The sequence below is a fragment of the Passer domesticus genome, chromosome 21, assembly GCF_036417665.1.
Source record: "Passer domesticus isolate bPasDom1 chromosome 21, bPasDom1.hap1, whole genome shotgun sequence".
Lineage (NCBI taxonomy): Eukaryota > Metazoa > Chordata > Aves > Passeriformes > Passeridae > Passer > Passer domesticus.
Window position 1 is genome coordinate 5838361 of NC_087494.1, and position 12821 is coordinate 5851181.

At 44.2% G+C, this 12821-nt stretch overlaps 2 protein-coding genes across 3 annotated transcripts in view; one reads left to right on the top strand and one right to left on the bottom strand.

The window, feature by feature from the left end:
* Window positions 1-8465, bottom strand: part of LOC135284888 (excitatory amino acid transporter 4-like) — a 52030-nt gene extending 43565 nt beyond the window's left edge. Inside the window, exon 1 of the mRNA XM_064396680.1 lies at window positions 8066-8465. The gene's annotated coding sequence lies outside the window, so the exon portion shown is untranslated. The remainder of the gene's footprint in view (window positions 1-8065) is intronic.
* Window positions 8466-8510: 45 nt separating this feature from the next.
* Window positions 8511-12821, top strand: part of RANBP3 (RAN binding protein 3) — a 53885-nt gene continuing 49574 nt past the window's right edge. Inside the window, exon 1 of one of the 2 annotated variants that reach the window (XM_064396676.1) lies at window positions 8511-8612. In XM_064396676.1, the coding sequence (XP_064252746.1) occupies window positions 8591-8612 (22 nt within the window). In that variant the 5' untranslated portion in view covers window positions 8511-8590. The remainder of the gene's footprint in view (window positions 8613-12821) is intronic. The other variant, XM_064396677.1, reaches the window with a different exon arrangement.

Here is a 12821-nt window from a genome sequence, read left to right on the forward strand (position 1 = left end):
GTCACAACAGCCCATAACACCTCCATGCCAACAATGGCTTTATTGTATACTACTCCCCCTTCACAGGTTGAAACCCCTACAGGTGACTGATACATAGTTTCATTTCTGAAGGTTAAAGTCTTACTAACTAACAGTAAGGTCTTCTACATTATCTTGTCAACGTACACAACAGCGGACCAAATATGGCAGGCTTAGACACATTTCAGTCCCTCATACAGAAGGGACTGGAGCAGATCTTCATGGAAGCAATATTAAGGCACATACAAGACAAGGAGCTGACCCAAGACAGCCAGCACAGCTTCATCAAGGGCAAGTCATGTCTGACCACTTTGGTGGGGTCTTCTATGATGGAGCTACTGCAACAATTGACAAGGGAAGATGATGAATTTTATCCACCTAGACTTCTGTAAAGCTTGTGACATGGTCCCACATGGCATCCTTATCTCCAAAGTGGCGAGACATGGATTTGAAGAGTGAACTGTTTGGTGGTGTTGTGGTATAAGAATGGTATTCTCCAGTTTAGTATTCCTGCTGACACTATGCACTGCTTCCCCTCCACCCCCCTCCAACTGGAGGCTCAAAAGACAAAGATCATGGGTTGACATAAGAACAATTTACTGGAAACAGCAGTGAGATAAGAACATTAACAGCAACAATATTAATAACAAAAGGTACAAGAAAAATAAATTATTTACATGGCAAGCCCCCCCCAAAAAAACCATACCAGACCATTCTGTCACCATATTTTCTTGGCTGGAAGGAACCCCTTTTCCCTGGACAAGACAGAGAGAGTGTCCCTTTTGTGTCAAGTAACATCTGGACCGTAGCCACACCCTCTCCTGGCTTCTGCAAAAAATTAACCTGGTGCTATCTGAAACCAGGATAGGTGGCTAAGAAATTGGCTGAAATCCACAGCCAGAGGTATGTGGTTTGTTGAGAAGTAAAGTTTACTTATAGAATATTAGAAATTAATTATGTAGGTTGAAGTTTAATTGTAACTTGCTTACAGTTTAGCATGAGTGGGCCCTGCTCAAAGCTTGATTTTGAGGTGAGCTGTAAATGACCTCCATATGTGAACATAAACAGCTGAGCAGGGGAGGAAACAGAGATCTGGAGATCTTCAGATAAGAGCTGAGGCCCTGGAGGGCCCCGAGGTTACCCCAAGCTGGAAGAGAGAGCAGTTAATGGTCTGCCCACGTGGACGTGAAGAAAGAATCCAATGAGGTGTTAGAAGACCCCCAGATTATAAATTGCAATTGGACCAAGAGGCATGTACAGAGCATGTGAAGAGCATGTGAAGGTCAGGTGCACAGACTGTGAGCAGATAAAAGCCCAGGAGTTGCGCTGTTCAGGGTCCCTCTTTGGAGGCACTAGCTCAAGCTGAAATAAACTGGCTGCCTCATAGCCTTCTTAGAAATGAAGACCCTGGGGTGACCTCAACTGCAGCCTTTCAGTGCTTAAAGGGAGCTTGTAAGACACAGGCAGATAGTGATACGACAAGGGAGAATGGTTTTAAACTAAAATCGGAGAGATCTAGATAATGCTGAATCATTGGGAGGAAGTTCTTTCATGTGAAAGTGAGATTCTCTGGGCCCTAGCACAGGTTGCCCAGAGAATCTGTGGCTACCTCATCTCTGGAAGTGTTCAAGTCCAGGTGGGACAGGGCTTGGAGTAATCTGGTCTAATGGAAACTCTGCCTATGGCATGGGATGGAATGAGATGGACTTTAAGGTCCCTACTCACTCTAACCTGTCTGTGTTTCTATGACTATACACTTCCAGATTTAGGGTCTTTCTTCTGTGGTCTTGTGTAAAGCCTTCTTTAAATGTCGATAGGCTGAAATCCTGAGGTCAGGTGCTACAACACAAGGTACTCAAGCAGGTACCCAGTCAGAGATGCTAAACGCAGAGGTGAGAACACAGTGAATTGTATAAGCATAGCTACAACCATGGAAGTAAAATTTTTCAGTAAGAAATTGGGAAAAATCAAGTGCTTGCTTCCCCATCTAGTGGTTATATTCAGAAGGAAGAATGTTCCAGTAAATATAAGCCACCAGTCTCTGGAAGCTGGGGCTATGTGCATGCACTAAGATCAGACACCACAAAGTGCTCTCACGTGTTTTTGCACATTGATCCTATTTAGATGGACAAAGAGTTGCAGTTATAACTGTCCATCTCCTCTTCCCCTTCTACTTGCACTGCTCTTTTCACAGAATCTTTTAAGAGTGAAAGAAATCAAATATATCACAAAATTACAGAAAGGTATAGGTAGGGCAAGACATTTTGTACTTTAAGTTCCTGCTTGAAACAAAGCTGTCTGAAAAGTTAGATCAGGTTATTCAAACTTGATACAGTTAAATTTGAAACTCTCCAAGGATGGAGATTCATCACCTCAGTGAAAATACCACCTCAGTCCATATACCAGTACTGTTCCACCAGCTTGGGAAATCACTTGAAGAAACCAAGTCCTAGCAAAAAAAAAATGCTCCCCAGTCCTTCCAGGGAATGGGAGTGCAGGTCCCCTTTTTGTTGCACACTGTGATGTCTTCAGAGGAAGATATTGCATTTCTGGTCTTAAGTTGTGCCAAGAACAGGTTCAAACTGCCAGGGTTTCCCAGCAATGCAGAGTGGTGAGAGAGATTTCTCAGCTTTTTAGTTCAGGCCCTGAATAGCCCTAATTACGGACAGCCTTGCTCATGCTTTCAGGCTCTAGAGTCCTGGGCCAGTGTGCCTGGAGAGTCACAGCTCAGGAGCAGCACTGACATTGCAAGTTAATTAGAGAAGTGAACCTTAGACTATGAATGCTTCTAAGGCATTTCTTTGTATTTGAGTGGACTTAGTTGCCCTTGCACAGATGCACTTTGCTAGAAGCAAACCACAACTTGTAAAAACCCGTTTTAAGGACCATCTTTGTAGTGTTTTTAGCCCTTTGCCCCTAGGTCTTGTGTTTTGACAAATCCCTTCAGTCCCTCAAGCCGAACAATCCTTTGCTCTCAGGGCCTCATAAGCTTCCTTCTTGTTATCCCAGATCACCATCTAGTGGGTGCTGGTGATCCCACCACAGCCAGGGAGGAGGACTATGCCATGACCTAAGGACACCAGGCTGCTTTCTTCAGCAGCCCTTAAGTGATGCCTGGAGGAGCAGAGCTGTGTGCCAGCGGGACATCATTGGAATTTTGAAGTTTCACTCAGCTGGGCTCTTGGTTACATGCAAAGGGTTTAATAGAAAAAAACCTTCCCTTTTGTCAGTGGTGCCTTGGCCCATGCTGTTATAAGATCTGCAGTTGAAATTGCATACAATTCCTGGAAAAGCTGAGTAAGCCCCCAAATATCCCCTTGTTTTTATAAAGCCAGATTGAGTTCTAGAGTGTGTTGAGCATGTGAGTAGCTTCACTCATGAACCAATTCACTCACAGGACATATTGATCATTCTACTTTAGCAAGTATTTTACCCTGTGAATTTTCACACTGAAATTATTGTAAATCCTTGCAGATGAGAATACTAGAAGGAACTGAATTTAATAACAACCTGAAAATCTTCTGAAACTGCACCAGATGCCAGAGTAAAGACAAGGTCTAGGCTGTGTAGCTGGTTGGTTCCTCAAAACTGTCACGAGATGATGTCTCTTGCTACAATTGGAGGAAGATTGATGGCTCTCTTTCCTCAGGGAAAAAATTATGATTCAGTCCTTACAAAGGAGGAAACAAATGCTTCATAAGAAATCCCCTGCTGAGTTAAAACCTCTGAAAACATTAATGGTAGTAACCAACATCACTGTCATGTTGTTAAAGACCCTCAGATGTGGGGTGCATGGCTGACCCCACCCCGATTAATTTTGGTTAGGATTACATGCAACTATTAGTTTCCAGGGATGAACTACTGACTTCACATTGCATTTTGCTTGAAAGCAGGTTAACAGATGTATTTTCTTTATTGTTGTAATTTCCAGCAAACAAGTGTTTGAAGATATGTGGCTTAGCCAGAATTTTCAAGCACTCACCCAGTGTGTCACCCCAGTAGCATTAATATAGCAGTTTCTGGCTCAGGGTCATGATGTCACAGGAGGTGTGAGCTGCCACAAGAGAGAGCAGGACCTTAACAAAATATTCGGAAGTGGATCTGTAAGACCCACAGAAATGGTCTGGCAGCTGGGAAAGCATGTGACAATGGTTAATTGAGTGTGACATAAATCCATGCTGCTGTTGAAAAAGGAAGCCCTATTCCTCTTAAGGTTGCTTGTCCTTGCCAGTTCCCCAATGCTGTAAGGAATGAGTTATCTGAGAAATAACTTCATCAGTTCAGAAACAAGTTAAAAAATAGGTTTCAACTGAATCAACTCCAGCAGAACCTAACTTACACAAAGTCCTGGATATATTTACCAATTAATAACTGTACTGCTGAAAATCATAGAGATGTGGGTAGAATGGACCTCTGGAGGCCTCAGGTACAACTTTCTGCTTGATTCAGGTCTGCTACCAGAAGCAGATAACACAGTATATTAACTGACCTGCATGGTGTGAGCAGCTAGAAACTGCCTTCTTTTCCAGGACACTGATAGAGCGATAAAGCTAGAAATGAGACAGTGATGACCTGTAGTGCTGTCTTCACTCTAGAGCATCTGTTTCTTTTTTTGCTGATGAATGCTTATGACAATTGATCAAAATGCCACTGTCATGCTATGGAACAACTGTGAATGCTCCAGAGCCTGAGTCCATCCAAATGACGCCCTCAGAAACAGAAAGTCTTCAAATGCAGTGGGTTTTTTTGGCTGGGGTTTTTTTTGTGAGGTGGTGGCTTTTTGCCTTTGTGGGTTTTTTTTGTTTCTTTGTTCATTTGGGGTTTTTTTGTGTGGGGTTTTTTGTTTTGTTTTTTTTTTTTTTTTTTTGGTTTTCTTTTTTTTTTCCTTCTTTTTTTTTTTTTGAGAGCTCAGCTATGGAAAAATATTTAATTTGTCAAAGTCATAGTGACTTTTAGGCCATGTCCCCTTAGAAATACTGACCTAACAATAGTACTAATCAGAAAGTATGGCATTTATAGTATCTTAATGGCATGCACCCAAAATAGATTCTAGTTATATCAGCAAGTTGACAAGCTCATAGGGTACAGATAACTCTTGTAATTAATTTCTAAAAGTCACAAGAACTATGAAGTTGGTGTAGGTGGAGTTTACTTTTTATTGAAATAATAAATTGCAGAATCACATTAATCCTGGTATTACTACAGATTTAGTTGAAGGTAAATTAAATCACAATCAGAAACCTCCCAACACTGTTAGGATAAAACTGTTAATTTTCCTCTCTTATATTAATGATTCTGAGAAGTATGGTCTCTAATTAGAACATGAATAGAGAATACACTGTGACCTGCTGGTTCTTCAGTGTATGCAACTTTCTGAGGTACATTATTTCTAAAACACTCTCCTTAAATAGGTCACATCACTCACTATGCTGGTACCACATATTCATTAGAGAAGCACAGGACAGCAATTCCTATAATTAAAGTTGCCCAACATTTTCATTATAAAAGCATGTTCACAGTTTCTTATAGGTTTAATAGGTTTTAATGTTCTAAAATGAAATTTTCTGGAATGGATATATGTATCAGAATAAGTACTTAAGTAATTGTTGTTTTTTAGACACATAAAAAGTAATTACTCTGGCTCTCACTTTTCAAGACTAGTGTTTGGCTCAGTTTGTAGGACATGTCTGCTTTGGGAAAGGAACTTAATTCCATAAAGACTGGAGCTAAGTCAGCCGTGCTGTATATTCCTGAAAATTACAGTTCTTGTGTGAATAGAAACATGCTAATTCTTTTGGCTAAATTCTCTGCAAATTGTCTGCAACAAATGTTCTCTAGGGAAAAGGCACAGACAAGGTCTAGAACCACACACAGACTCAGGCTGCCATGTGGACATCATGCAGCTTCCAGCACTAATGTCCAGCCCTGTAAGCTCCCAGTGGACATGCATAAAATAAAAAAATGTTGCAAAGCTATTCAAAGTCTCAGGTCATGATCAGAGGATATGCTAAAATCAGCTTTAAGTCATTTGGGATCAAATGAAAAATGCTGCAGCCCCAGATATCTGTGGATTCCATGGCTGGAGCTCTACCCTCAGGGAAAACAGGGATGACTTGTTGAGGACCATGTAGCTTATTGACTAGTGGCAAGTTTATTTAAAACAGGGAAGCATGACAGGACCCATCTCAGGTGAAAAGCAAGACTCTTAATGGCATTTTTCTTCTGCTTTGGTAGCTGGAGAGTGAGAGGTTAAACAGAGCCTCCTGCTGCTTAAAGTGCCCCCTGGAATGCAGACTGATCTTCACTGATCTCCAGGATCTTTTGAAGCTGATGGAATGTGTCTGTTCAGTAACATCAGCCAGCTTTCAGCCCCCTCCCACACAGCCCACTGGATCCCATGGACTCAGGTGGGCTGAGACTTCTCAAGAGATTTTTGACTTGATCTTGTCTCTGAATCCTGCCTCAAAGCTCAGAGACCTGAGCTTGGTGAAACTGACTTGGTGGAAAGTAAGGACTTCCTTGGTGGAAAGTATGACCAGGAAAGCTTTTGAAGTCCCTTGGCAGTGTCAACACTAGTTGACCTTTGGATTTCCTCATACCATCTCTGCATGCTGAAGAAATATTCCTATATTCCACTTCAGTAGTCTGTCCTTGCTTCCGTCCCATGTATAGTTTTTTTTGGTGTTCATTCACAAGTTCTATGTTGACCAAGTTTGTCTCCCAACACATTTACTTACTCCTCTGATTCCTGGGACAGACTGTTCTTGTGCTTGGAGGAAGTCCTTAACAAAGCTCTCTTGGTCATGAATACCAGATACAGCTGGGTGTCCACTTGAACTAGATGGCTTGTCTAGCAAGTGAGGTAAGAATTTGTCCCTAACATGCTTCAGAAAACACGTGGATTTCCTGTGCCCACTGTCTTGCAAATTCAAGTGATAATGCATCGTGCACTAGCAATCATAAAACTGCAACGAGTACTGCCTGATCTATGGAAATATTCCATTATATGCTGAAGATGGACATTTACTTACAGATAGGTATTTTGTATTTTAAAATAGGTATCCTGTGTGGTGTGGTCAACATGCTGGAAGGAAGCGATACCATGCAGAAAGACCTGAACAGGCTGGAGAGGTGGAGCTTATGAACTTCTACAAAGCCAAGTGCAAATCCTGCACGTGTCAGGTCAATCCCAAGAACAAACACAGGCTGAGGAAAAAAAGGATTGAGAAAAGGCCTGGGGAGAAGGACTTGTGCATGCAGGTGGATAAGAAGCTCAACATGCCCCGGCCACCGGCACACAGAAACTCACCCTGTGCTGGGTTCATTGCCTAGCATGGGCAACAGGGGATTCTGCCCTCTGCCCCACTCAGGTGATATCTCACCTGAAGAGCTGCATCCAGCCCTGGGGAACAACAGGAGGATGTGGAGTTGCTGAAGCAAGTCCAGAGGAGGCCACAAGATGCTCTAAGGGCTGGAGCCTCTCTGCTCTGGGCACAGGCTGGGAGAGCTGGGGGTGTTCACCTGGAGAAGAGAAGGCTCTGGAGAGACCTTAGATCCTGTTCCAGTACCTAAAAGGGTCTTCAAGAAAGCTGGAGAGACTTTGGACAGGAGTCTAGAATGACAGGACAAGGGGGAATAGCTTCCCACTGCAAGAGGGCAGGGGTTAGGTGGGATATTGCCACGAAATTCTTGGCTGGTAGACCAGTGAAGCCCTGGCACAGCTTACCCAGAAATGTGGTTGATCCATCCCTGGGTGTTCAAGGTCAGGTTGGATGTGGTATGGAGCTAACTGGTCTAGAGAAAGGTGTCCCTGTCTATGGAAATGAGGGGAATGAGATGGGCTTTAAGGTTCCCTAGAACCCAAACCATCAAACCATTCTGTGATGATTCTGTGGTGGGTTTTTTTTTTGTTGGTTTTTTTTTTTTTTTTTTTTTTAATTAGCACCATTCATTTATTCATAACAAGTTTTGTCAGGTTTGCTGTTATATTTCTGATGGACAATTCTCCTAACAGGCAAACCAGATGGTTTCAATGCATGGTACTTACAACAGCAATCAGGAGCCTGGCCCTTGGATTCTGCCTTAGGCTAGTGTGATAGCTTGTGAGGACGTAGTTAAATGAAGGGCACTGCACATGCCTTTGTTAAATGAACCTTGAAGCAATCACTAGGGGTAAGATGAGAATCATTAACTGCTCACTTTCTACCCCCTGCGCCAGCTGCTGTTGAGCGCAGGACGCGGCACCAGGAGCAGCGCATGGCCTGCCCGCCTGGGCTCCGCAGCCACGGGAAGAGGTGCAGAGGGCAAGGCCGCGCACGGGACGGAGACGCGCGGGCAACTGGCCCCGCTCGGCCCGCCGCGGTGCACGCGGGGCGCGGGGCACACGGAGCGCTCGGGCCCAGGGGCCGCTGCCCGGCGGAACCGCTCGGGAACCGGCCCGGCCCCGCCCTCCGCGCACGCGCGGCGCCCTCCCGGAGAGGCCGTAAATCGGGGCGTGCGCGCCGCGCGGGGCCCGCGGCGAGCGGCGTCGTCCGGCCGCGCGATGCATTGTGGGCGCGGCTGAGGAAGTAAAATGGCGGACCTGGCGAACGAAGGTAGGCGGGAGTTGCAGGCGTCGCTACCCTGGCCTATAGCGGCCCTGCGCTGCCGTGAGCCTAGTCTAGCCCGGCTTGGCTTGGCCCTGCGATCCGCGTTCAGGGGCTGGTCCGGGAGCGCCACCTCCCCGCGGCCGTCCCGGTCCCAGTGGGGCGAGCGGCCGGACAAAGGGAGCGCCTTGGCCGGGCCACCGCTCTGTCCGTGAGGCGCGGGCGGACGAAGCCGGGCTGGGGCCTTCGTCTTTAGGTGCCTTCCTCGGGTTGATGGCTCCGGGCTCGCGGTGCGGCGACTCCCGTGGCCCGCGGCTGGTGCTCTCTGGCGCGGATAGCGGGCCCGGCGCTGGGCACGGCCCCTGGAGCGCGGTAGCGAGCGCTCTGTCTTGGCTCCGGCTTTGAGCCGCTTTGTGCCCCGCCTTGTCCAGTTGCTTTTTGAAGTTATTGTCCACAGCTTTCGTACCACTGTAAATCTTTCCTTTGCTTACACTCATGTTAATTCTTTAGTTCAAGGATTGATTGAAGGCCTTTGTAAAACAAGGCAGGATATCGTAGTAAATGCACTATATTTTTTTGAGCTGAAAGCATCAGAGGTGGGCTAGTAAAGTGGCTTCGTTTTTTTCCGAAGAGCATTAGAAGAACCTGGACTGCAATACTGCAGTGTTTGGGTATTCTGCCCCAAGGTGTGTACAGTGGTGTTTAAGTGGCAGTGGGTATCTATATTTTGCCTTTGGGAATGACATATGTGTCTCAGTGTTTTGGCAAAAGCCAGTTTGCCCAGCTGTCTCTGTTGTCTCTCATAATTTCTCTCAGCTAATGGAAGAGGAAAAGAAATGCCCAGAGGGAGGTGAATGAAAGTGTGTGTGAGGCCCCTTCTTTCAGGAGACTGTTTCTTACTTTGGAACTCTGTGTCAGTGGCAGTTACTGTTCTGGTATTAACATTAAACAACAGGAAGCAAATAAATATTGTAGGTGTAGCCTTTAAAGATGAAGTCTGCAAACAGCTAAAAATGCAATTACACTTAAGTTAAAAAAGCCTGTGATGTGGCATGTCTTGGGCTGTTGGGTTCTAGATTCAAGGTGAGTTGTCAGTGCCTGAGGAGGCATGATAAGTGGTCTCAAGAATAGTAGTAGCCAAATCTGTAATGACTATTTGTGAGAAACTTAACATCTGTACTTAATTTATATACTGCCATTATAATGACCTTATCATAAATTTTAATGGGATCTTTTGTTCTCTTAGAACCAGAAGCTTGGCAATAGCTATCTTAAATCATGCAAGCCCCCTCACTTTACCTCCTCTTTCTGCTGGGGAACATTAAACTCAACAGTTTACCAATATTTATTACATCTTTTGATGATGACTTGTCATTTGTTTCTAGCTCTACTTCTCTTTTTCTGCAGGGTCTTGTAGGCTGTTTGGAATGGCAAGGGGGAGTGTGATCCCATCCTTATGATCCATTCCTGGCTCTAGAGACTTACCTCACCTGTAACCTCTTTAGTTTATATTCACCTATCTTTCCAGAGTTGTCACCTTCATCTGTTGCTGTTCTGTTTCTTCTTGCAATAAGAATGTGATACAAGCTTTCCTCAGATGAAGTAAGATAAGCTTGCTTTGGAACTGTTGTCTCCTCATTCTGATATCATTGACTGTTCCTTTCAGTGCCATTCTTGAGGTGTATGTTCTTTGTATAACAGTGGAAATTCATGCACTTCCTGGAATTCGCATATTTCTGCTGAAACTCGGAGAATTCTGTAGTCTTTCCTCTTGGCTTATTTGCAGTCTGTCATGGCAAGGATCTTCTCAGGTGACTGATTTATTCTCATTCTTAAACACATCAGTTAGTTTTGTTTTTCCATTATTTAGGTGAATGCTTTACTTCCTTGTGCTGAGGTATTTTCATCCAAATATGTGAAGTAACTATTTTGGTACCGATAATTCTTTGACCTTCTGCGTCATACTGATCTTCTGTTGTTTATAGCATTTGATAGCTCAATGTTCATGTTCACAAAAAAGCATGATTACAGCGAAGTTCTTAACGTTCCTGAATCTTGGTTGATCTGTATAACAGTGCTGTCTCAATCATACTTTGTTCTTAGGTGTGTAGCTAATTATTCTTTGACACATAGTTGACACAAGTACCTAGAATGAGGTTTCAGTCATTCTTGCAGACTGTTTTAGTTTGGTTTGTTTAAACAGTCCAGTGGACAGACAGCTTTTATTGTCTGTTCATGCAGGTGAAACTCAAGCTTTTTACCTGTTTGATTACTGCAACAAACGTTTTCCTGGCCTTGAAAAGTGCTGAGATTTGTGTGGCTTGTGTCCTCTCATCTTACTAATATAAAGCTCTTTTAACCTATAACTTTTTCCATGACACCCATCTTTAGATTCATTGGTTGGTGTTTCTGTTTCCAGCAGTATATTAGTTATCTTTACCTTCTAGGTTCTGATGTCTCTCTTGAACTACTGAATGTCTTAAATCACTGCTGAGCTGTCAGTACTGCCTCCAGGTAACCATTCTACCAATGTCCTTTGCAATTTTGAACTATTTTAATGGATGATCTTTTTGATGCATTTCTTCAACGCTACAAGCATTCCCTCTAATAATTACTTCATTTTTTTTTCATTCTTATTGTTCCTCAAATATTTTTCATCCACTTGTCTTTGTTTCTAGTGAGTCAGTGAAACTGCTCCCCTACTTCTTTATATTGGAGTGATGACCAACTGTATCTTGACAAGAGAAGATTGTTGGTTTAAGGGGGTCCTCTGCTGCATAGAAGGGGGCTAAAAGATGACATAGTCCTAGTGCCTCTTTCTGAAGAAGTTTGTACTGTGAAGTTTCCTAGGAACAGATCCTGCTCATGACATTGCCTGTCATGGTGGGAGATAAGTTAAGTGTGGAGCTAATGAAGAGGAGAAGAGAGTAGCTTCTCCCCTAGGTGTGTGAAGTTTGATGTGAAGTTTGGGGACTTCATTGTGAGGGTCGTTATTGAAAACCAGGGGTTTAGACTGGTAAGCACAATTGTTATTGGTACTAATGTATAAAGTAGTTACTGAATGTTCTTAGAAACTTTCTCTGGAGTCTTTGGTACTTCACTGCCGCATGTGTGAAGTGTCAGTTTTAAGACAATCCAGCTAGAATAACAAAGACAGCCAACACCTTCCTGTCGGTCCTATATATTTATGGGAACTGGAATGCTTTTCTCATTAACTTGTGGCTAAAACACAGCTAGTAATTTTCTTGTCTGTAACTTACTGCTGAAGCTGCATTTTAAAGACAACAGGCTCCCTTTGTGTAGGGAATGAATTACTTAATCTTTTCAATGGCTGAAAGGTGATACAAATTTTTCTTAGGGATAAGATTTGATGGATGTGTTCACATTTTCCTTTCAGGAGGTGTCTGCAACCTACTTGGCTTTATGAAATTGCTGAGCATGCAGTTCACAATCATAACATGTTTACTGTATGTAACTGCCTTAAATTAATTAGAGGCTAGAGAGCAGTGGTGCAGGAAGGGACCTGAGGGTTCTGACTGATGGCAAGTTGGATCTGAGTCAGCAGTGCCCTGGAGCCAGGAGGGCCAACCATGTCCTTAGGGGCATCAGGCCAGCTGGGTGAGGGAGGGGATTGTGTCCTTCTGCTCTGCACTGGAGCAGCCTCACCTTGAGTTCTGGGGGCAGTTTTGGGCACCACAGTATAAAAGACATTAAGCTAATAGAGAAGTGTCCAAAGAAGGGCCACAAGGATGGGGAAGGGTCTAGAGGGGAAGCTGTGTGAGGAGCTGCTGAGGGCACTTGGTTTGTTCAGCCTGGAAGAGACTGAGGGGAGACCTCAATGCAGTCTTCAACCTCCTCATGATGGGAGTCTTCAGCCTCCTCATGAGAGGCAGGTACCAGTTTGCACCACACTCATGACCAGTGAAGGAGCATGAGGAAACAGCATGGAGCTGAGTCAGAGGAGGTTTTAGGCTGGATACCAGGAAAAGGTTTTGCACCCAGAGGAAGGTTGAGCACACAGAGCTTCTCACGGCAGTGGTCACAGCACCAAGCCTGAGTTCAAGAAGTGTTTGGACAATACTCTGTCACATGATGGCCTTTTTGGAGTGTCCTGTTGTCCCAGTTTAGGGCAAATTTGAGAGAAAACCTCCAAAGAGGTTCCTCTAGAAAGCAGATTCAAGCAGCCCCTCCCCAGCTGATTCATGAAAATATTTCCTT